This window comes from Salvelinus alpinus, chromosome 4 (genome assembly GCF_045679555.1).
Source record: "Salvelinus alpinus chromosome 4, SLU_Salpinus.1, whole genome shotgun sequence".
NCBI lineage: Eukaryota > Metazoa > Chordata > Actinopteri > Salmoniformes > Salmonidae > Salvelinus > Salvelinus alpinus.
Genome location: NC_092089.1, coordinates 65754355 through 65778474, shown reverse-complemented (window position 1 = coordinate 65778474; position 24120 = coordinate 65754355). Strand labels below are relative to the sequence as shown.

The 24120-nt window shown below is 43.1% G+C and overlaps 1 protein-coding gene across 4 annotated transcripts in view; it reads left to right on the top strand.

Moving 5' to 3' along the window:
• Positions 1-24120, top strand: part of LOC139574169 (protocadherin gamma-C5-like) — a 197251-nt gene that overhangs the window by 7050 nt on the left and 166081 nt on the right. The window contains exon 1 of one of the 4 annotated variants that reach the window (XM_071398433.1): positions 7774-10309. The exons of 2 other annotated variants lie outside the window; for them this stretch is intronic. In XM_071398433.1, the coding sequence (XP_071254534.1) occupies positions 7910-10309 (2400 nt within the window). In that variant the 5' untranslated portion in view covers positions 7774-7909. Of the gene's footprint in view, positions 1-7773; positions 10310-15405; positions 17954-24120 lie in introns of those variants that run through there. One more of the 4 variants, XM_071398437.1, reaches the window with a different exon arrangement.

Genomic DNA, 24120 nt, shown 5'->3' with positions numbered 1-24120 from the left:
TTTTGTCTTTTTTTAACCATTTAATCATAAGAGGTTATATATATATTGTCTTTATTTAATCCCTATTAAAACATTGTGGTTTTATGCCTATATGTACTGTTTTCGATTTTTCTGAACAGACTTTTCAGGATAGAATGAATGTAAGCAATGCATGATGGTTAATGGTGTTTTATTCGGTTGTAGTTCCATGTATTTCTTAAAAAATAAACGTGTAAACCATTTTTATTGAACAGAATGTAACTGAAAATGGACAATGGCAGCCTTGCTGTAACTTATTGATGGACAATGGCAGCCTTGCCATTGTCCATCAATAACAAAACGTATAACATTTGGGGAAACGTATGCAGTCATTGTAGTCTTACATTTTGTTGGCCAACCAAAATTACCAAAACGTTAACCCGTAATAAGGCTAGGGTGGCTGAGTGTAAATACATGCTCTGAGTGTAAGCACCTTTTCACTAGAAACGTTCTTGTGTTCAAATTACCGTCAGTGCGAAATAGCTAGAAAGCTTTCGTATTTCCACTTGGCTGCACCTACGGTTACGATAACGATAAATCAAGTGCAATACCTGCGTCGACCTGTGTCGAGCAGCAAAACACCGGAAAGCTTCTAGCCTACCGGAAAGTTACAAGAAGAACAAGAATAGTTACCTCATCCGGTCATGTGACACTCTGGTTGCCCCCTAAAAGCAATTTCAACCGTTTTGAAAAATGACGCCTGGTAACCCCAAAAAAATACCAGGTGCATGAAAAGTTTGGACTTAGAACATTTTTTGAAAACCTCCATAAATCACTCAGGCCATTGACTCGAGAAGAAAAAACATAAAATATTTTCCAGAAGAAAAAACACAATATTTTTTGAAAACCTCCATAAATCACTCAGGCCAGCACCCATTGATTTGGGGCGGTAGTATAGCGCTCCCAGAGCGGGTATGGAAGTCTGGATCCCCCCTAAAAGCATTTAAGGCTCTGTGTGTCTTTAAGCACCATACTTTTTCACTCCATCCTTGCTGTGTGTGTGTGTGTGTGTGTGTGTGTGTGTGTGTGTGTGTGTGTGTGTGTGTGTGTGTGTGTGTGTGTGTGTGTGTGTGTGTGTGTGTGTGTGTGTGTGTGTGTGTGTGTGTGTGTGTGTGTGTGTGTGTGTGTGTGAGAGCTTTTCTTTGACATCTGTTTAGCGAAATTACTGATTTACAGTTCATGAGGGTTGACCGATTCACACATTTAAAGTTTTGGAAAGATCTGACTTTTTTAAACCTTCGAAACAGCACCTATGACCCCATTTTAAGGCACTTCCGGTTGGCACAGGAAGCTATAAGTAAATACATATCCTGATCGGGGTATGCTTTTACAGAATCCTGAGTTTTAAGTCTATACGTTAAGGAAAAAAAATCATATTTTTTTGCTTTTGGGAGACAGAGAGAGAACCGTTAAGGTTAGAAGCACAATTTGACCTCAGGAACGTTCCTAAGGTCTCTGTGCAAGCCTAACATTGACCGTGTGGCATTAACCCTTAACAGTTAAAAGAAGGTGTTTACATCAAACAGTTTACAATGACATGTCTCCCCATAGGAATACATTTCCTGCTCCCCTAAATTCAACCTGAAGCCTATGTGGGTTAATAATGCCTTATGAACCTGTCTTCGATGACAATCCATCAGGCCACTATGAGGTCTACCTGTGTCGATTCTAAAGATTCGATTTTAAATCACCCTAAAAGTGTTTGCCATACCCAACCTGCAGTTTGAGAGAAATAGTGCATTCAACCCTATGTAAATCAGTGAGTTTTTAACGTATAGACTTAAAACTCAGGATTCTGTAAAAGCCCACTCCAATGAGGATATGTGTTTACTTTCAGCTTCCTGTGCCAACCGGAAGTGCCATAATTGGTGTCAAAAGGGCTGTTTCGAAGGGTTAAAAAAGTCAAATCTTTCCAAAACTTAATATATGTGAATAGGCAACCCTCATGAACTGTAAATCAGTCATTCATCCCATCAGATTTCAAGGAAAAATTTACACACCCACACAGAAAGGATGGAGTGACACTCTGAGGGGCTTTTACAAACCTGTTCTAGAGCTCAGGTCGATTAAGCACGGTGAGTTATGTGGCTCTAGAAGGTTCTCGGACCGATAAAAAGCCTCAGTTCATTTGCATTGACTTCAATTCATTTTGAGCATTACAAAATGGTGACATTTAGAAAAGTCCCAGAGTTGCAAGACTAGGTGCATTGAAACCGGCTCGGCCCATAGAGACGGACCCCGACATTTCTGTCCGATAGCTCATTCAAGGACCCCGTAGCAAGGCATGGAAAAAAGTGGAATTTCAGCACCAATTAAGGTTTTGCTCGGGCACCGAATGACCTATCGAGCCGAAACTTGGGATTCGAGGTCGCCTCACATAGGGCTAAACATAATGTGAAAACTGGACCCGCAGCTAGAACATAACTACGTATTATTTGTTTTATTATGGTTTAAATGGAAGGCGCTGTGAATTTTGGGCCTGCTCTGAAATATGTGATAGTTGGCTTCTAAACGAGTTGGAAAAAGTGAGTTTGGAGTCAGATGGTATCAGTTTGGTGTCTGAAAATATCTAATTGGCTGATGGACACTGACTTGCTAGTTGACTTTTGTGGATTTGCAATATGTTTCAACAGTGAAAAACCACCAAAATAGCATTCTGAAATCACCACTAAAAATGACATCACCATAGCCGTGCCGAGTTCAACGAGATGCCCCGCTTGACCGTAGCTTGCTCGGTCTGAGCGCAGCGACAGTGACAAGAAGATGACCCTTGACCTACATTTCAAGTATTTTGCTTTTGGGAGACAGAGAGAGAACTGTTAAGGTTTAGAAACACAATTTGACCTCAGGAACGTTCCTAAGGTCTCTGTGCAAGCCTAACATTGACCGTGTGGCATTAACCCGTAACAGTTAAAAGAACAGTTTACAATGACATCTCACCCCATAGGAACACATTGCCTGCACCCCTAAATTCAACCTGAAGCCTATGTGGGTTATGAATGTCTTATGAACCTGTCTTCAATGACAATCCATCAAGCCACTATGAGGTCTACCTGTGTTGATTCTAAGCTTCCTGGAGCAACCGGAAGTGATAAAATCACCCTAAAAGTGTTTTGCCATACCCAACCAGCAGTTTGTGATATATAGTGCATTCAACCCTGTGTAAATCAGTCAGCTAGCTACGGTCAAGCGGGGCATCTCGTTGAACTCGGCACGGCCTGGAGATAATGGCAATGCCATTTCAGGCTTTGTGTGTCTTTAAGCACCGTACTTTTTCACTCCATCCTTTTATCCCCTTTTCTTTGTGGTATCCAATCGCTAGTAATTACTATCTTGTCTCATCGCTACAACTCCCGTATGGGCTCAGGAGAGACGAAGGTCGAAAGCCACGCGTCCTCCGAAGCACAACCCAACCAAGCCGCACTGCTTCTTAACACAGCGCGCCTCCAACCCGGAAGCCAGCCGCACCAATGTGTCGGAGGAAACACCGTGCACATGGCCCCCTTGGCAAGCGCGCACTGCCCCCGGCCCGCCACAGGAGTCGCTGGAGCGCGATGAGACAAGGATATCCCTACCGGCCAAACCCTCCCTAACCCGGACGACGCTAGGCCAACGGACCTCCCGGTCGCGGCCGGCTGCGGCAGAGCCTGGGCGCGAACCCAGAGACTCTGGTGGCGCAGCTAGCACTGCGATGCAGTGGCAGAGCTTCGAGACCCACTTAAAAAATGTTCGTCTGAACACACTGCAACTGGATCTGTAACTTTTTCTTTTTTTTAACTCCTTTTTGTGAACATGACCAATTTGTCAATGTACGATTTCTCTTAAATTACGATAGATAAATGGCTGGTTCTTTTTTTCCTGACACCGTATGCTTATGTACTTTGACGTGAAGCGGTCAAATTAGCACCCTACTTTACGTTTTTGACCTTTAATCCCAGAAAAATGGCCATAACTCAAAAAGCGTTGAGGCCTCGACGCCATCTTGTTCGGGGCCAACTGTCCATTACGTCTTCGAAATATTTTCCGTTTAGGAGAAAAGGCCACATGCATTTGCAATGTGCTTGTGCATTTGCAATATTATTTATTTTCCCTCTGGTGGGAATTTCCTAGACTGCGGAAAAATGACCAAAATGTGTTATTTTTATAAAACGGAAACCGAACGTCCGAGAGATTTAGTTTGATGACTTCCTGAAAGATCTCTCCCCCGCGCACGGCCCGACGCCGTCCGCGAATTTTAGAAACGTTGCAGGACGTCTAGTAAGGGACCTTACATTTGCAATGTTGCGTTTCTCACTAACCATATTGCGAGTGCTAAAATGTTCCCTTAAGGTATGGAAAGGCCTTGGAAAGGTCATAAGTGTAAGCCAACATAATTCATTATTTTACATTAACATGTAATACATGCATTATGAAGAAAAATGTGTAATTTAGGCTCCACGAAATATGAAATGGGTTATGAAGAAAATCGTGTATGGTTGCCTACATGACAAAAAGGCGTTCTGATTACAAGTGCACCAGTATCCAAAGTATGAAGCGAAATCAAGCACAGAAAACAGCATTGGCATTAATAAAACAATATTTCCCACGAATTAAGTCGCAGGTAAATGTGCGTCTTTTCTCAAAAATTCTGTTCAGCAAGTCTAAAACAATACATATAGGCATACAACGACACATTTTAAAACATGGTTAAACAAAGACAACATTTCTGTATATTCATGACGTTGAATTAGCCATTAAGAAGAACAAAAATGAAATATAAATTATCGCGTCTATATGGTTGTTGCAAAGGCTTGTGTCGCCTACTGGTTAAATTCGTGTCTTTTCGCACGAATTAAGTAGCACAGAAATTCGTGTATTTTCAAACGAATTTAACCACCCCAAAAATGCACAAAAACGCACGAAATCTGCTGAAATACATTTTGTACATATATGCGCGAATTGAATGTGAGACTGTGTTGGACTGTCTGAGGTGCTGAAATCATGTATTCAAGAGCGGTAAGACCAGCTAGTCATTATTGGTTGAAAGTTATCACTTTGTTTACGTCACTATTTTTCTATTTTTATGGGAAACAAAGGCTTTTCCGTGACAGTCCTGAAATGCTACGTTGCTTTCTTTCTTCTCATGCTGCACTCTGCCTATGGAAATGTGAGCTATTCTTTACTGGAGGAGATGAAACGCTGATCTGTTATTGGAAATATAGCCAAGGATCTCGGTCTGATGGCGAGCAGACTGCCTGGTCGTAAGGCCCGTATTGATACCGAAGCGAACAAAAAACGTTATTGTGACATTAAAGTGGCAATCAGCAGTTGCTGAATATATTTAGACTGCTACGTTAATGATGTAGAATGATGATGGGTACCATTGATTCTTGAAGAATATATAGAATATATCTTAGAAATGCGTCATGAGCTTAGTTCAACTGTCGTTCCACATCAGAACCCCAAATATAAGCAATTTTTAAACTCTATTGTTTGTAAACAAAGAAAATGTAAGCAAACGCTATATATCCTCAAAACATGGTTAAAACTATAATGTTGTACCTTGGATGATTAGTCCTTGCATCCATAGCTCTGTCTGGATTTGAGAGTGGTAGATTTCCCCAGCTCAGTAGCTTTTTACCGAACCAGGGACGGCGTACGCTATGTTATTATTTACACTGCGTATTGCCGCTTTTATCTGAGTACCGTGGAATTGATTGTTGCCGAGAGGTTTGACAGAGATGGGCTTTGTGGCAAGACAGGATGTTGAAGGTATTAATGATAATTCCCCACAATTGAAAACGACATAATTACAATTTAGATCGCCGAATCTGCAATTGAAGTTGCGCATTTTTCATTAGATGAGGCCCACGATGCAGCTATCGGACAGAATGTGCTCCAGAGCTATACAATGCAAACAAATGGCCATTTCGTTTTGAGCATTAATGCGAAAAGTGGTGGACGCAGATACTTTGAGTTAATCTTAGACAAAGTGTTAGACCTTGAACAGCAGCAGGAGATACAATTACTATTGACAGCTGTAGATGGTGGCATTCTGCAAAGATAAGGCACTGTAGGCATACACGTCACTGTACTGGATGCAAACGATAATGCCCCAGTGTTTATCCAGACCGTCTGTGAAGCCCGTCTGCATGACAACCCTCCTTCAGATACTCTAGTTACAGTGAGTGCCTCATATGCAGATGAGAAAGGAAATGGTGGAGAGACGTACGACTTTGACCAAGTTTCAGATGAGAATGTTGAACTACTCTCGTTTGATCCTACGAAAGAGGAAATAAGGGTTTGTTGGGTCAGTTGATTATGAAGAGGGGTCGTCATATGACATGCAAATTAGAGCCATGGATGGGCCTGGGTTAACTTCATATTCTGTATTAATTATAGAAATAACCGACATAAATGACAACACCCCTGTAAAATATCTAAAATCTCCGACTAACCCCATTCCTGAGAACGCGTCACCTGGTACAGAGGTGGGCATCATTAACGTGCAGGATAGAGACTCTGAGAATAACCGTCAGGTCCGCTGCTCCATTCAGCAAAACGTTCCTTTTAAGCTGGTGCCATCCATCAAAAACTACTATTCTCTGGTGACCACGGGCGAACTGGACCGTGAACTAGTGTCTGATTACAACATGTCCAATCACTGCCACCGACGAAGACTCTCTGCCTCTGTCCTCCCAACAGACTTTGCTGAAGAAATTGATGACTGATCGGTCGCCAAAGGCCTTACTGTAAATATAAATAATCTACACTTGGGTTCATAATGTTATGGAATACGGCTATTTTTTTCATTCAATTACAGTTAAGATGGTTTCTAAAAAAAAATCCACTGAAGAAAATCATTCTCCCCACGGGCCCACAGGAATGCGTAATTTAGCTTGTCTATTTAGGCAACTTGTTAGTTCTCCACGAGTGATGTAGTTTGTAACGCATTTCAATCCCTTTGAAGTTCTAGTGAGAAATCCAGGGATGCTAATATTATATGGTTTGGTTTGTCATGTGGGATATGTGGCCTCCTGTTTGGTATTTCATTTTTCACATACACGCTGCACATTTTTGAGGTGACAGGAAAAGGGTTGATATAGGAGTTTGGCTCTATACGAGTGAAGTGCTATTTAGCTCGTTTTAGGAAGAGGATAAATACTTTACATTGAGAGCTATTTAAACAGAGTGACGAGAGTAGCGGTGTGAGTGTCTGACGTGCAGCGGCCTCGCAATGTCACTGTCCATGGTGCTGAAAATGCATACAATCCGCTTTTACGCCAATAAGATCTACTTATTGTTTAGTGTCACAACTTTCATTTCTTGCCATACTCTGTTTTTGTGTGTGAACGCACTGATGCTTTTGTAATGGCTGAAGAAGCCGCATAAATTGCATAGCCTAAATCTGATATTTGCATTGTAGCCTACTTCCTATCGCAGATGTGTTCTCTTTTGTAATATATTCATTCCACCTGATCTTAACTCATATCAATATAATGCGGGTTATTGGCAATAATTGATGTGTTTGGGGTTTTATATACTGTCGTTTGGTGTTCTTTTCTTTTGTTATTTCCAATTGCTTATCAACCAATTCAGCCTAGGCTATTTATAGGCCTATTGAAATACTTTTGGTGACATATAAACGAATGTGGGATAATATGTGTAATATCTGAAGGGTACTCACTGTGTCGCTATTCACCAGCTATGTTTTTATAGATCCAGTTCTCCACCCACTTGTGTAGTTACAAGGCTCGGGTGCCATTTAGCCGCGGAAGAGGTTGGAGACGGTCAGATTGCGTGCACATTTTGAGAATGTAATTTCGATGAAACTGTATTTTTTGATGAAATACTATTTGTTTGCATTGTATAGTATCTTGGCTATAAGGTGATTTGACGTTTTAATTCCACAATGGGGCACAAAGGATTTTCGGTCGCAGTCCTGGTTTGCAGCGTTTCTTTCTTTCTTCTTACACTGCACTCCGCCTATGGAGACGTGAGCTATTCTTTTCCCGAGGAGATGAAACGCGGATCTGTTATTGGAAATATAGCCAAGGATCTGGGGTTGGAGGCGAGCAGACTCTCCGCTCGTAAGGCCCGAATTGATACCGAAGGGAACCGCAAACGTTATTGTGACATTAATCTGACTAGTGGTGATTTGATTGTTACCGAAAGAATTGACAGAGAGGAGCTTTGCGGAGAAAAGGCGTCATGCCTTCTGAGCTTTGAGTTAGTCCTAGAGAATCCTCTTGAGTTGCATCGCATATCACTTCAAATACAAGATGTCAATGACAATTCACCCATATTTCTGAAGGATACAATTAAACTGGACATCAGAGAATCAGCTGACAAAGGAGCTCGCTATCGTGTGAACGCTGCTCATGACGCAGACATAGGACAGAATGCAGTTCAAAGTTACGTGCTACAAAGGAATAATCATTTTGCGTTGAGTGTTCAAACCACTTCTGCAGGTAGCAAATACGGCGAGTTAGTGCTTGACAAAGAATTAGACCGTGAGAAGCAGCAGGAATTACAATTATTGATCACAGCTGTGGACGGGGGCACTCCGCAGAGATCAGGTACTGTAGTCATACACGTCACTGTACTCGATGCTAACGATAATGCCCCAGTGTTTAGCCAAGCCGTCTATAAAGCCAGTCTGCCCGAAACATCTCCTTTGGGTACACTAGTTGTTACTGTGAGCAGTACTGATGCAGATGAAGGAGTGAACGGCGAAGTAATGTATGAATTCAGTCGAATGTCTGATAAGGCAAGGAAAATGTTTACATTGGACCAGAGAACGGGGGACATTACAGTGATAGGGGAGTTAGACTATGAAGAGGAATCAACATATGAAATGTTTGTGGAAGGAAAAGATGGCTATGGCCTTTCTTCAGACACTAAAGTGATAATAGACATTACAGATATAAATGACAACGCCCCAGTGATATATCTGAAATCTTTGACTAACCCCATACCTGAGAACGCGTCACCTGGCACAGAGGTGGGCATCATTAACGTGCAGGATAGAGACTCTGAGAATAACCGACAGGTCCACTGCTCCATTCAGCAAAACGTTCCTTTTAAGCTGGTGCCATCCATCAAAAACTACTATTCTCTGGTGACCACGGGCGAACTGGACCGTGAACTAGTGTCTGATTACAACATTACAATCATTGCCACCGATGAGGGCTCTCCGCCTCTGTCCTCCTCTAAAAGTGTTCAGTTATCTGTAGCTGACGTGAACGACAACCCACCTGTGTTTGAGGAACAGTCCTATAGCGCCCACGTGACTGAAAATAACAAACCTGGTTCCTCTGTGTGTTCCGTTACTGCTCGAGACCCAGACTGGAGACAGAACGGCACAGTGATTTACTCTCTCTTACCCGGTGAGTTGAACGGTGTACCGATGTCCTCGTTTTTATCCGTTAATGGAGACACGGGGGTGATCCACGCTGTGAGGTCGTTTGATTATGAACAGTTCATGAGATTTAAAGTCCATGTGATGGCCAGAGACAACGGTTCTCCTCCGCTCAGCAGCAACGTCACCGTCAGTGTGTTCATAACGGATGTCAATGACAACTCTCCTCAGATACTATATCCCGCTCCGGAGGGGAACTCTTTCATGACCGAGCTGGTCCCCAAAGCTGCACACGGGGGCTCTCTGGTTTCCAAGGTGATAGCGGTGGACGCGGACTCCGGCCAGAACGCCTGGCTGTCCTATCATATAGTCAAATCCACGGATCCAGGACTTTTCACTATTGGTCTCCACAGCGGAGAGATCAGGACACAGCGGGACATTTCTGAATCTGACAGCATGAAACAGAACCTTATTGTGTCAGTAAAAGATAACGGACAGCCCTCTCTCTCTGCGACCTGTGCCATGTATTTAGTGATTTCTGATAACTTGGCTGAAGTGCCAGAATTGAAAGATATATCTTATGACGAGAGCAATTCCAAACTCACCTCTTATCTGATCATCGCACTGGTGTCCGTCTCCACCTTTTTCCTCACCTTCATTATTGTCATCCTGGCCGTGAGATTTTTCCACCATAAAAAGCCTAGACTGTTGTTTGACGGAGCGGTCGCTATTCCCAGTGCTTATCTCCCGCCCAACTACGCAGAGGTGGATGGAGCTGGAACACTCCGCAGCACTTACAATTATGACGCCTACCTGACGACCGGGTCACGCACTAGTGACTTCAAGTTCGTCAGTTCCTACAATGACCACACGCTGCCCGCGGACCAGACTCTGAGAAAAATTCCAACAGACTTTGCTGAAGAACTTGACGATTCTGAAGGATCAACCGAGGTAGGCCTTTCCTGCAAATAGAAATTGAGGAGATTTGCTTTGATGTTTTAAGAACATTATTTCACAGCAAGTTTTTTACAAAGAGATTTGATGTTGAAATGTTTATGTGTTGTGACCGATTTATTGTGATTGATAGATTGGCTGGACACTTGTGCAGCATGTACGCTGTATAGATGCCCTTACAGAGAATGTGTTCATGGTAGTTTTGTAAATTGTTGTTGGTAGTTAGGTAGCCTATGTAGAACTGTTTGTATATAATCATTTCACGAGCTAAAGTGATGAGAAAATCAGTTATAACTCATCAGTTAAAAACAGCAGTAACTCTGAACGATTGTGCTATCCGAGATCCTTGGGGCGTCCCTACCCTAACCCTAACCATTACCTAACCCTAACCATTACCGTAATTTTTAAACGTGAACTTCAATGTGGTAGTTACGTCCCAATGATTCCACATAGCAAGGACCAACTGAACTGAGTGTGGCTGTCCGAGGTGCTGAAATCATGTATTCAAAAGCGGTAAGACTAACTAGTCATTATTGATTGAAAGTTATCACTTTGCTTACGTCACTCTTTTTATGCAAGCTGCTAACCTTAAGACCAACAGCAACATACAATGGTTTATTTGTGGTGGTTTTATGTTATAACATGTTTTTCTATTTGGTTATTAATTGATCTAAAGAGATAAATGTATCGAATAGTTGATCAAGAATGCACGTCTTTATTTGAAAATCATTCAGGACGATATCAGATCATTTGTGTAATTTCTGAAGGGTCCTCACTCTGTCGCTAAATCTGGTGCCATTTCACTGCAGAAAGGATTGGAGACGGTCAGATTGCGAAGATGTCATCTATTCTTTACTGGAGGAGATGAAACGCTGATCTGTTATTGAAAATATAGCCAAGGATCTCGGTCTGATGGCGTAAGGCCCGTATTGATACCGAAGCGAACAAAAAACGTTATTGAGACATTAAAGTAGCAATCAGCAGTTGCTAAATACATTTTTGACTGCTACGTTGATGATGTGTACCCATTGATTTTTGAAGAATATATCTTAGAAATGCCTCATGAGCTTAGTTCAACTGTTGTTCACCAACAGAATTGATCTGATGAACTTCAAGTTCCTCAGATCTTACAATGACAACACGCTGCCCTCGGAACAGACTCAGAGAAAAACACCTACTGACTTTGCAGAAACTTTTGAAGATTCTGAGGGAGGGTTAATTTGATTTTATAAATATATATATATGTATGTATGTATGTATGTATGTATGTATGTATGTATGTATGTATGTATGTATGTATGTATGTATGTATGTATGTATACATATATACATACATACATACATACATACATACATACATACATACATACATACATACATACATACATACATACATACATACATACGTACGTACAGTGGGGAGAACAAGTATTGGAAACACTGCCGATTTTGCAGATTTTAATACGTCATGTATTAAAATCCTGCAGCGCACGCAAGGTCCCCCTGCTCAAGCCAGCGCATGTCCAGGCCCGTCTGAAGTTTGCCAATGACCATCTGGAGGATCCAGAGGAGGAATGGGAGAAGGTCATGTGGTCTGATGAGACAAAAATAGAGCTTTTTGGTCTAATCTCCACTCGTCGTTTTTGGAAACTCCACTCGTCATGGTCTGTGTCACAGCATCATCGGACTGAGCTTGCTGTCATTGCAGGCAATCTCAACGCTGTGCGTTACAAGGAAGACATCCTCCTCCCTCATGTGGTACTCTTCCTGCAGGCTCATCCTGACATGAAGGTCCAGCATGAAAATGCCACCAGCCATACTGCTCGTTCTGTGTGTGATTTCCTGCAAGACAGGAATGTCAGTGTTCTGCCATGGCCAGCGAAGAACCCGAATCTCAATCCCATTGAGCACGTCTGGGACCTGTTGGATCAGAGGGTGAGGGCTAGGGCCATTCCCCCCAGAAATGTCCGGGAACTTGCATGTGCCTTGGTGGAAGAGTGGAGTAGCATCTCACAGCAAGAACTGGCAAATCTGGTGAAGTTCATGAGTAGGAGATGCACTGCAGTACTTAATGCAGCTGGTGGCCACACCAGATACTGACTGTTACTTTTGATTTTGACCCCCCCCTTTGTTCGGAGACACATTATTCCATTTCTGTTAGTCACATGTCTGTGAAACTTGTTCAGTTTATGTCTCAGTTGTTGAAATTTGTTATGTTCATACAAATATTTACACATGTCAAAATAAATGCAGTTGACAGTGAGAGGACGTTTCTTTTTTTACTGAGTTTATTTATATGTACATATTCTTATTCCATCCCTTTAGATTTGTGTGTATTAGGTAGTTGTTGTGGAATTGTTAGATTACTTGTTAGATATTACTGCACTGTCGGAACTAGAAGCACAAGCATTTCGCTACACTCGCATTAACATCTGCTAACCATGTGTATGTGACCAATAATATTTGATTTGATTTGTACAATAACCTTTTTTCCCCTGGATTAATTCAGTATTCTGACAGGAGTAACCTAAGTCAATATCCCAGTTTGCCCTTTTCAAGACAACTTGGAACTCGGAAAATTCGCACATTTCCTACTTGTAAACTCAATGTAGAAAGATGAGCTCCGAGTATCCCACTTGGAAAGTATCAGAATCAACCAATGGGAAGCTCTGCGCAAAAAACGTACCCACATTTTTACTCAGAGGATCAGAGTTTCCGAGTTGTCTTGAAAGCACCATATTGGTCAACTTGTTCATGCTTTAGGTTTGATTCTATTGATGATAATGTATATATACCCTCCAAATTGAAGTGAAAATGTTTTATGTTAATCTATTTTGTGGTTTGAATTATTTTGATTTGAGTATGTGCTTTGAGCTGTGATGTCTATGTTGTGATTTATTTAGATTTTTTACATATGCCTACACGCTGCATAATTGAGGTTAAAATGAGTTAGTAGCCTAATTTGTCCTGTTTGAGTGCAGGACTATTTGGAAAGGTGTTACAAAATATTAATACGGTATGAAGAGAGCGACTAAGACAGAGTGATGAGAGAAGCGTTGTGCAGAGGCATGTGTATGTCGCTGTCCGTGGTGCTGAAATTTAAAAATTTAAGACCTTTAGGGTTTACTTTTCATCGCCTTTTGACTGTCATTACTTTCATTCATTGCCATACTCTCTGTTTTTGTATATTGCATCGATGAGATTGTGTTAACTAAAATACCGGCACCTCAAATATGATACCTGCAATGTAGACCTATACCTTTTTGGATATGTGTTCACTTTGGAACGTATTTCTTTCAGTCTATATCTTAACTCGTGAAAATAGTCTGATATGGATTTTAATGCCTGGTAAATCCATTTGAACTCAATCACTTTTTGACGTCACCCGTTTTGATTTGAACGAAACCTTCCATACATATTTGCCTGTTTTAGAAGTGTTCAGTAAGTGACTTTTTGGACCGGAATTCCCAAATATTCAAGAGATAAATGTGCTCAAAGTTGACCGATGTTGCATATCCCACCATACCATGAGACATCCATGTCTTCATCCCTGGAAAAGATCACCAAATGGTTTAGATTGATATCATATAAAAGCTTACGAACAGGGTTGTTAAACTATATTGGGGGGGGAGTAAAATAAAATATATATATTTTTTAACCTTTCACATTAATTATCTAAAAAAAGCGTAAACTCAGAGTTTTTTCATGTTCACTTTTGTTGTATCTTATACCCTTTTTTGAATACAGTGTGGGTGTCATGTTTTGGCTGATAAATGTACAAAAAATTGCAATAACATTTACATTTCAACCTTGAAATAGAACCACAAAGATGGTTGGAGGTCCACACATCAGAGAATGTTGACTTGAATGGGAATATCCGTTGTTTTAAATTATACTGTCAATCCTCAATATACTGTAAACCTATTGATATCATAGAAATATAGATCATAGAATAGACATGACCATTCAAGTTGACATTCGACAGTGGTCTGTCTACAAGATACGTTACTGTGGTCTGACGGGATAGGTCCATTCTATTAAATGTATTTCTATGATTGAAATGACACCCACCCAGTATTCAAGAGCATGTTGTATCTCAACCGATAGCGGGCACAGCGCAAAATAGGGTCTGAGCTACAACATATGCAAATATTTCAAAAAAATTACAGATGACACATTGTTAGATACTTGACGTTAAAGGTTGATATCTAACAATATATAACATGTAAAGGCTATCCAAAACAAATACTATGGGTTATATTCTAGTCACTCAAAAAGGCTATTTTACATGGGAATCAGAATGGTTGTTCATGACCTTTTAAAAAATATATATTTTTAGAAATAATAACATGTTTTTGACAACACTGTTTGTAAGCTTTTAAATGATATCCAACTCAACCGTTTATATCTTCCAGTGATGAACACATGGATGTGGTGTCCAATGGTATGCGACATGAGTAAACGTTGAGCACCTTTATCTCCTGGATGTTTTGGCATTCAGGTCCAAAAAGTCACTTTCTGACCAACTTTTCCATGGGCAAACTTGAACAGAAAGTTTTGTTTAAGGGATGCTGTCAAAAAGGGGATTGAACTCGAATGGATTTACCCTTCTGTAATTTATGTGTTGGGCGTTTTACTGCCGTTTACTGATTTTCTATATATTTGGCTTAGAGGTAGGCAAATAATAATAAGTTTCCCCCCAATAATTACATTTAGGTCATTTAGCTGACGCTCTTATCCAGAGCGACTTACAAATTGGAAAGTTCATACATATTTATCCTGGTCCCCCCGTGGGGAATGAACCCACAACCCTGGCGTTGCAAGCGCCATGCTCTACCAACTGAGCCACACGGGACCTGTGTGACCTGTGCTCAATTACAGTAGTCTACCTATTCAATCATGCAGCCTACTTATATAGGCTACAGATTCCTATGAGGACTTTTCGTGAAATATACTGTAGATTTAGAAGAATGTTTGTTATCATATGTAATTTCTTAATAGTACTCACTGTGTCGCTATTCACCAGCTGTGTTTTTATAGTCCCAGTTCTCCACCCACTTTGTTCTGTTTCCAGGCCAGTGTGCTCTGGTGCCATTTAGCCGAGGAAAAGATTAGGAAACGGTCAGATTTCTGCCACTTTCGTTGGATATTATTTCAATCAGACTCCATAGTTTTGTGGAACACTATTTCTTTACATTCCAGTATCTAATGATATGCTAGTTTGCAGTTTATAGTGCAAGGATGGGTCACAAAGGAATATCGATGACAGGCCTGGTCTGCGGCTTTGCATTCTTTCTCCTAACACTGCACTCCGCCTTTGGAGACGTGAGCTATTCTTTTCCGGAGGAGATGAAACGCAGATCTGTTATTGGAAATATAGCCAAAGATCTCGGTTTGGAAGCCAGCAGACTGTCCGCTCGTAAGGCCCGAATTGATACGGAGGGGAACTATGAACGTTATTGTGATATTAATCAGAGTACCGGGGATTTGATTGTTGCGGAAAGGATTGACAGAGAGGAGCTATGTGGAGATAAGGTTTCGTGTATGCTTACATTCGAGTTGGTTCTGGAAGGTCCGTTGGAATTGCATCGTGTATCACTACTGATTGAGGATGTCAATGATAATTCACCCATTTTCCCGAAGGACACAATCAAATTGGAAATTAGTGAGTTGGCAGTCAAAGGGGCTCGCTATCGTGTTAACGAGGCACATGACGCAGACATGGGACAGAACGCAGTGCAAAGGTATACATTACAAAGTAATGAACATTTTGTGCTGTCTGTTCACGATTACACAGATGGAAGAAGGAACGTAGAGTTGGTTTTAGATAAAGAACTAGATCGTGAAGAAAAACAGGACATGAGTTTACTGCTAACAGCAGTAGACGGTGGCACTCCGCAGAGATCAGGTACTGTAGTCATACACGTCACTGTACTGGATGCTAACGATAATGCCCCAGTGTTTAGCCAGGCCGTCTATAAAGCCAGTCTGCCTGAAAACTCTCCTTTAGGTACTGTAGTGGTTACAGTAAGTGCTACAGATGCAGATGAGGGAGTGAATGGGGAAGTGACGTATGAATTCAGTCGCATATCTGACAAAGCAATAAAGGTATTTTCTTTGGGCCACAATACTGGAGAAATTAAGGTGATAGGTCCGATAGATTTCGAAGGCGACCCAAAATATGAAATGCGCATAGAGGGTAAAGATGGCTATGGCCTTTCATCTGATTCAAAAGTAATTATTGATATCACGGATGTAAATGACAACGCACCTGTAATATATCTGAAATCTCTGAGTAACCCCATACCTGAGAACGCGTCACCTGGCACAGAGGTGGGCATCATTAACGTGCAGGATAGAGACTCTGAGAATAACCGACAGGTCCACTGCTCCATTCAGCAAAACGTTCCTTTTAAGCTGGTGCCATCCATCAAAAACTACTATTCTCTGGTGACCACGGGCGAACTGGACCGTGAACTAGTGTCTGATTACAACATTACAATCATTGCCACCGACGAGGGCTCTCCGCCTCTGTCCTCCTCTAAAAGTGTTCATTTATCTGTAGCTGACGTGAACGACAACCCACCTGTGTTTGAGGAACAGTCCTATAGCGCCCACGTGACTGAAAATAACAAACCAGACTCACCATTGTGTTCCGTTACTGCAAGCGATCCAGACTGGAGACAGAATGGTACAGTGATTTACTCTATCTTACCCGGTGATGTGAACGGTGTCCCGGTGTCCTCGTTCTTATCCGTTAACGGAGACACTGGGGTGATCCACGCTGTGAGGTCGTTTGATTATGAACAGTTCAGGAGCTTTAAAGTCCACGTTGTGGCCAGGGACAACGGTTCTCCTCCGCTCAGCAGCAACGTCACCGTCAGTGTGTTCATAACGGATGTGAATGACAACTCTCCTCAGATACTGTACCCCGCCCCTGAGGGGAACTCTTTCATGACCGAGCTGGTCCTCAAAGCTGCGCACGGGGGCTCTCTGGTTTCCAAGGTGATAGCGGTGGACGCGGACTCCGGCCAGAACGCCTGGCTGTCCTATCATATAGTCAAATCCACTGATCCGGGACTTTTCACTATTGGTCTCCACAGCGGAGAAATCAGGACACAGCGGGACATTTCTGAATCTGACAGCATGAAACAGAACCTTATTGTTTCAGTTAAAGATAACGGACAGCCCTCTCTCTCTGCGACCTGTGCCATGTATTTAGTGATTTCTGATAACTTGGCTGAAGTGCCAGAACTGAAAGATATATCTTATGATGAGAGCAATTCCAAACTCACCTCTTATCTGATCATCGCGCTGGTGTCCGTCTCCACCTTTTTCCTCACCTTCATTGTTGTCATCCTGGCCGTGAGTTTTTGCCGCAGAAGAAAGCCCAGACTGTTGTTTGATGGAGCGGTCGCCATCCCAAGTGCTTATCTCCCTCCAAACTACGCAGATGTAGATGGCGCGGGAACTCTCCGCAGCACGTACAATTATGACGCCTACCTGACGACGGGTTCGCGCTCCAGTGACTTCAAGTTCGTCAGATCCTACAATGACAACACGCTGGCCACCGACCAGACTCTGAAAAAAACTCCCACTGACTTTGCTGAAGCGTTTGATGACTCTGAAGGGTCCCCAGAGGTAGGCAAATAATAATAAATTACATTTGTTTTTAGGCCTACATATGATAGAATAAAGGCTATACTTCTCTTAGAATTTCAGCTAAAATGCTTTGTACAATCACTTTTCCCCCTGGAGAAATTACAAGGCTGCACCCTACGAATTTACTCATTCCCTACTAGGTATCGATTATACTTGCTCCAGGTTTAATACAATTTGTGATGTTTCAGATAATTATTTCCTCCCCGTGCAATATAAATGATAACCTACATCTTGATTTGTTATTATATGTGTGTTTAAAAAAAAAACTTCTGATGGGGTAGTCCTATGTTTGTGATTGATACACTACATGACCAAAAGTATGTGGACACCTGCTCGTCGAATATCTCGTTCCAAAATCATGGGCATTAATATGGAGTTGGTCCCCCCTTTGCTGGAATAACAGCCTCCACTCTTCTGGGAAGGCTTTTCACTCGATGTTGTAACATTGCTGCGGGGAATTGCTTCCATTCAGCCACAAGAGCATTAGTGAGGTCAGACACTGACTGATGTTGGGCGATTGGGCCTGGCTCGCAGTCCGCATTCCAATTCATCCCAAAAGTGTTTGATGGTGTTGAGGGCAGGGCTCTTTGCAGGCCAGTCAAGTTCTTCCACACCGATCTCGACAAACCATTTCTGTATGGACCTCGCTTTGTGCACAGGGGCATTGTCATTCTGAAACAGGAAAGGGCCTTCCCCAAACTGTTGCCACAAAGTTGGAAGGACAGAATTGTCTAGAATGTCATTGTATGCTGTAGCATTAAGATTTCCCTTCACTAGAACTAAGGGGCCTAGCCCGAACCATGAAAAACAGCCCCAAACCATTATTCCTCCTCCACCAAACTTTACAGTTGGCACTATGCATTCAGGCAGGTAGCGTTCTCCTGGCATCCGCCAAACCCAGATTCGACCGTCTGACTGCCAGATGGTGAAGCGTGATTCATCACTCCAGAGAACGCGTTTCCACAGCTCCAGAGTCCAATGGCGGTGAGCTTCACACCACCCCAGCCGACGCTTGGCATTCTGCATGGTGATCTTAGGCTGTTCGGACATGGAAGCCCATTTAATGAAGCTCCCAACGAAAAAAGTTATTATGCTGACGTTGCTACCAGAGGCAATTTTGAACTCTGTGGTGAGTGTTGCAACCGAGGACAGATGGTTGTTACACGTAATGCGCTTTAGCACTCGGTGGTCCCGTTCTGTGAGTTTGTGTGCCCGACCACTTTGCGGCTGGGCCGTTGTTGCTCCTAGGTGTACATAACAGCACTTACAGTGGACCAGAGCAGCTGTAGCAGGGCAGAAGTTTGATGAACTGATGAACTGACTTGTTGGAAAGGAGGCATCCTATGACTGTGCCATGTTGAAAGTCACTAAGCTATTCAGTAAGGCCAATATACTGCCAATGTTTGTCTTTGAAAATTACATGTCTGTGTGCTCGATTTTATACACCTGTCGGCAACGGGTGTGGCTGAATAAGCCGAATCCACTAATTTGAAGGGGTGTCCACATACTTTTGTATATATATTGTATATTCGGGTGATATTTCACTCGTGCTTCACAGATTTGAGGTTACAGAAAATGAGTTGATAATCGAAATTGGTACTTTTTGAGTGAATGTTTGTTTGGAAAGAGTTTACAAAAGATAATTGCTGTGTGTGGCAAGCTTTCTGTAGAATTATGAGAGAAACAGTGTGCGAGTTTCTGAAGGCCTCTCGTTGTTTCTGTCCATGGTGCTGAAATGTGGAAAATGTCTATAAGCCAGTAGGGATCCTTCATCATTGATTGACTGTCGTGTCAACACTTTCCTTTCATGCCATCTTCTCTGTTTTTGTAGATGACATTGGGTGTGCTGGTTGTGATAATACATCTTATTTGCATTGCACCTTATATTTCAGATGTGTGGGCCTAAACTACTCTTTTGTAATTAATGTCTGTTTCACCTGAGTATGCGGGCTGTCTACATGCGATGATTTATATGTTGTGGTTATACATAGTGGCATTTCCTATCCGTCTATTTGGTTATGCTATTTCCGATAAACGCAGGGTCAAAGTTATTCCCAATAGCTATAAAGCAGACTATAGGCATTATTCACGTTTTCTAAATCATTTTGAAAAAGAGTTGCTGTGTGTAATTTTTAAAGGTATACTCAAAGTGTCGCTGTTCACCAGCTGTGTTTTTATAGATCCAGTTCTCCACCCACTGGTTTTGTCGTAAAGCTCGGGTGCCGTTGAGCTAACGTGTCGTAACACTCAGCAAATGTCTTCGTCCATTTTATCGTACGCGATCCGACAACCTAATTGGTGCAGTTTGTCTCGCGAATATGTGTCATGTTCACATGTGTTGGCTACATGTTTGTTGTTGAAGTGACATTATAGACTTTTACAACAACTTGTTGACAACCTTAATGGTCGAACTACTTTGACATTCTCTTAGGACACAGTAAACAGAGAACGTGACCTATCAGTAACATGCAAACACGATGGACATTTCTAATGCAACGTATTTTGTAGATCAATTCACATCATCAGATATTATATAATGTAATTATTATCTAGGTCTCTGGGTGACGCTATTTTATCGCGTTGGATTGAAATATGGCTTAATACAATCCAATGCTCTCCCTCCCCATCCGTGTTATTGTTGCAGGAATTGTGTGTGTGTGTGTGTGTGTGTGTGTGTGTGTGTGTGTGTGTGTGTGTGTGTGTGTGTGTGTGTGTGTGTGTGTGTGTGTGTGTGTGTGTGTGTGTGTGTGTGTGTGTGTGTGTGTGTGTGTGTGTGTGTGTGTGTGTGTGTGTGTGTGTGTGTGTGTGTGTGTGTGTGTGTGAGAGAGAGAGCAAGAGAGCGAGAACTTTGGTAGCCCAGTCATAGTGAGAGTGAATGCGCGCGGTTGAGGCGGGAGGAGAGAAATCCAAACTGACACGAGCAGGCTCCAGAGTAGGACATGCTCTATTCCTCTCGAGACGAGTATAAGAGGGTCACTGCGTTGCTTTGATGCTATATTTATTTTCAACCAAACGATATATTTTATAACTAATCTTTGTCGTGTTTAAACATGGTTTTACTACTAATAAATCGTATTATCAACAAGGGATTTACCATAGAGCAACTGTGCGTAAAACGGAGTAGCTGGCTGCGATTTTGGGGGATTGTGCTTCTCTTCGGCGCGTCGTTTGGAGATGTGCGCTACTCCGTACCAGAGGAGATGGAGCGCGGCTCGGTCATTGGGAACCTGGCTCTGGATCTGGGGCTGGAATTAGTTGAGATTGGTGCACGTCGAGCCCGCATCGTGGCGGAGGGCACTCGGCAGCTTTGTGAGCTTGACTATGGTTCGGGCTCTCTGTTGGTCAGCCAGAGGATAGATAGAGAGGAGTTGTGCGTGCAGGCAGCTGTCTGCGTCCTACAGTATCAGCTGCTGCTGGAGGATCCGCTCAAAGTTTACGGTCTTGCTTTGGACATTCAGGATATGAATGACAATAGCCCTGCTTTTTCTACTGGGAAAATTGATCTGGACCTGGTCGAGTCGACGGTGCTGGGGAGACGCTTCCCTCTGGAGAGTGCGCATGACCCTGATTTGGGCACCAACTCGGTTTGTGATTATAAACTGAGTCACAATGATCATTTTGCCTTAGAAATGAACACTCAAGTGAATGGAATAGCATACCCAGAGCTGGTTCTGAAAAAAGCTTTGGACCGGGAGACCCAGGCAGAATACACTCTGACCATCAGTGGGGTTGACGGGGGTAATCCTGCCAGGTCAGGTACCGCGTCTGTTCACATCCATGTTCTGGATGCCAATGACAACGTCCCCGTTTTCAGCCAGAGGACATACAAAGCCTCTCTGATCGAGAATTGTGCCATGGGCGTTTTGGTGGCGACGCTGAACGCCACTGATTTAGATGCCGGTGTATATGGGGAGGTAACCTACTATTTCAGTCACGTGTCTGACAAAACTAGAGGCATCGTTGAAATTGACCCTGTGAGTGGGGAGGTGAGGGTGGCGGGTCAAGTGGACTATGAGGAGGCGAGTGCGCACGAACTTGACGTCCAGGCTAAAGATGGCGGGGGTCAGGCATCACACTGTAAACTCATCATTGAAGTGATTGATGTGAACGACAATGAACCAGTTATTGCCGTGAAAACAGCCTCGGCTATCGTTTCTGAGGATTCTAAACCCGGTACCATGGTTGCTCTGCTAAACGTGTATGACCTGGACACTGGAAACAGTGGTCGGGTCAAGTGTGCCATCTCAAACGACATACCTTTCAAGTTGATATCAGAGGTTAAGAACTACTATATGTTAGTGACTGATGGTGTATTAGATAGAGAGATGAACCCACACTATAACATCACGGTGACGGCTATTGACTCTGGTTCTCCCGAACTGTTCAGTAGAAACGTGATATCCATCACAGTGGGTGACGTGAATGACAACCCCCCTACATTTACGCAGAGCGAGTACACCGCCAAAGTTTGGGAAAACCAACACAGAGGCACGTTAGTGATAAGGGTGAGAGCCGAGGACCTAGACGCAGGACCCAATGCTAAAATACTGTACTCTTTATCAGAAGGCATGAACCCGGAAACATTCTCTTCCCTCTCCCTTAACGCGGAGACCGGAGAGCTCTTCACCTCGCGCCCCTTTGATTATGAGCAGGCCAGTCACTATCAGGTAGGAGTGACAGCTCAAGACGGTGGTGACCCTCCTCTTTCCGGTACTTGCACTGTGAGGGTGTTCGTCGGTGACCATAATGACAACACGCCAGTTGTTCTGTATCCTGTCCAATCATCTGGCTTCATCGCTGAGGACCTGGTGCCACTGGAGGCACCTAAAGGTTACCTGGTTACCAAAGTGCTTGCTGTAGATGCTGACTCTGGCAATAACGCGTGGCTCTCCTACCACGTGGTCAAAGCGTCTCAGCCCAACCTCTTCACTGTTGGCCTGCACAGCGGGGAAATCAGGACTGTGAGGCCATTTGTAGAGCAGGACGAGCCTAAACAAACTCTTGTGATCACGGTAAGGGACAACGGGCCTCAGTCTCTCTCAGCCACTGCCACAGTCAATGTAGTCATTGGCGATGACGTGCCTGTTTTAAACGAGCTTTTTGAGAACACGGACGATGACTCACAGGCGAGCTATAACTTGACGCTTTATTTGAAAATCGCCCTGGCGACCGTGTCTTCTCTCCTCCTTGTTCTGATCAGTGCGGTCGTGTACTTCAAGACGTGTCGACGCGGGTTTGTATACCGCGCATCTAGCCTCCCAGTCTTCCCCGCAGCCTACGGCCCCCCGAGATACGCTGACGTCAGCCGGTGTGGAAGTGTCCTGAAAGATGACCGATACGACTCCTTTCTGACCACTAGCTCGTGGAAAGGTGACTTCCGTTTCGGGTCCTCCATAGACACTGACCCGTTGAGGAAAAGCAGCGTGGCCTATCAAAAAGGCACACTCAGACGCACAAGTCTCAAGGTGAGCCTATGGGAATGGGTCTCTGATGACGTAGTTCATTAAGTGTCAGCTATGGCAAAGCATTGCATCGGTTGAATGCGTTCAGTTGTGCAACTAACTGGGTATCCCCTTTCCCTTATCTCTTATCTGAACCAAGCTCTGCTCGTCTACCAGTAACTGTGTGGCTCAGTTGGTAGAGCATGGTGCTTGCATCACCAGGGATGTGGGTTCGATTCCCATGGGGGACCAGTATGCAAATGTATACACTTAGTCACTCTGGATAAGAGCATCTGGTAAATGACTAAGAGTGTCATCATCTCTTATGTAGGCTATCATTCTACTGCCCTGCCTGTCCTTTCTGTGTACTCTGTTTCTCTGTGTGTGGTTGTCTATCAGGCTGATCTCTATGTTAGTTGGTTTGTTTTGGGAGCTAAAACCAGTTTGCAAGCTGCTATTTCTTTTATCTTCTTTTATCTTATATCATCACGTAGTTATGTCACACCTACAGTGGTTATGTCACACCTACAGTGGTTATGTCACACCTACAGTGGTTATGTTACACCTGCAGTGGTTATGTCACACCTACAGTGGTTATGTCACACCTACAGTGGTTATGTCACACCTACAGTGGTTATGTTACACCTACAGTGGTTATGTTACACCTGCAGTGGTTATGTCACACCTGCAGTGGTTATGTCACAC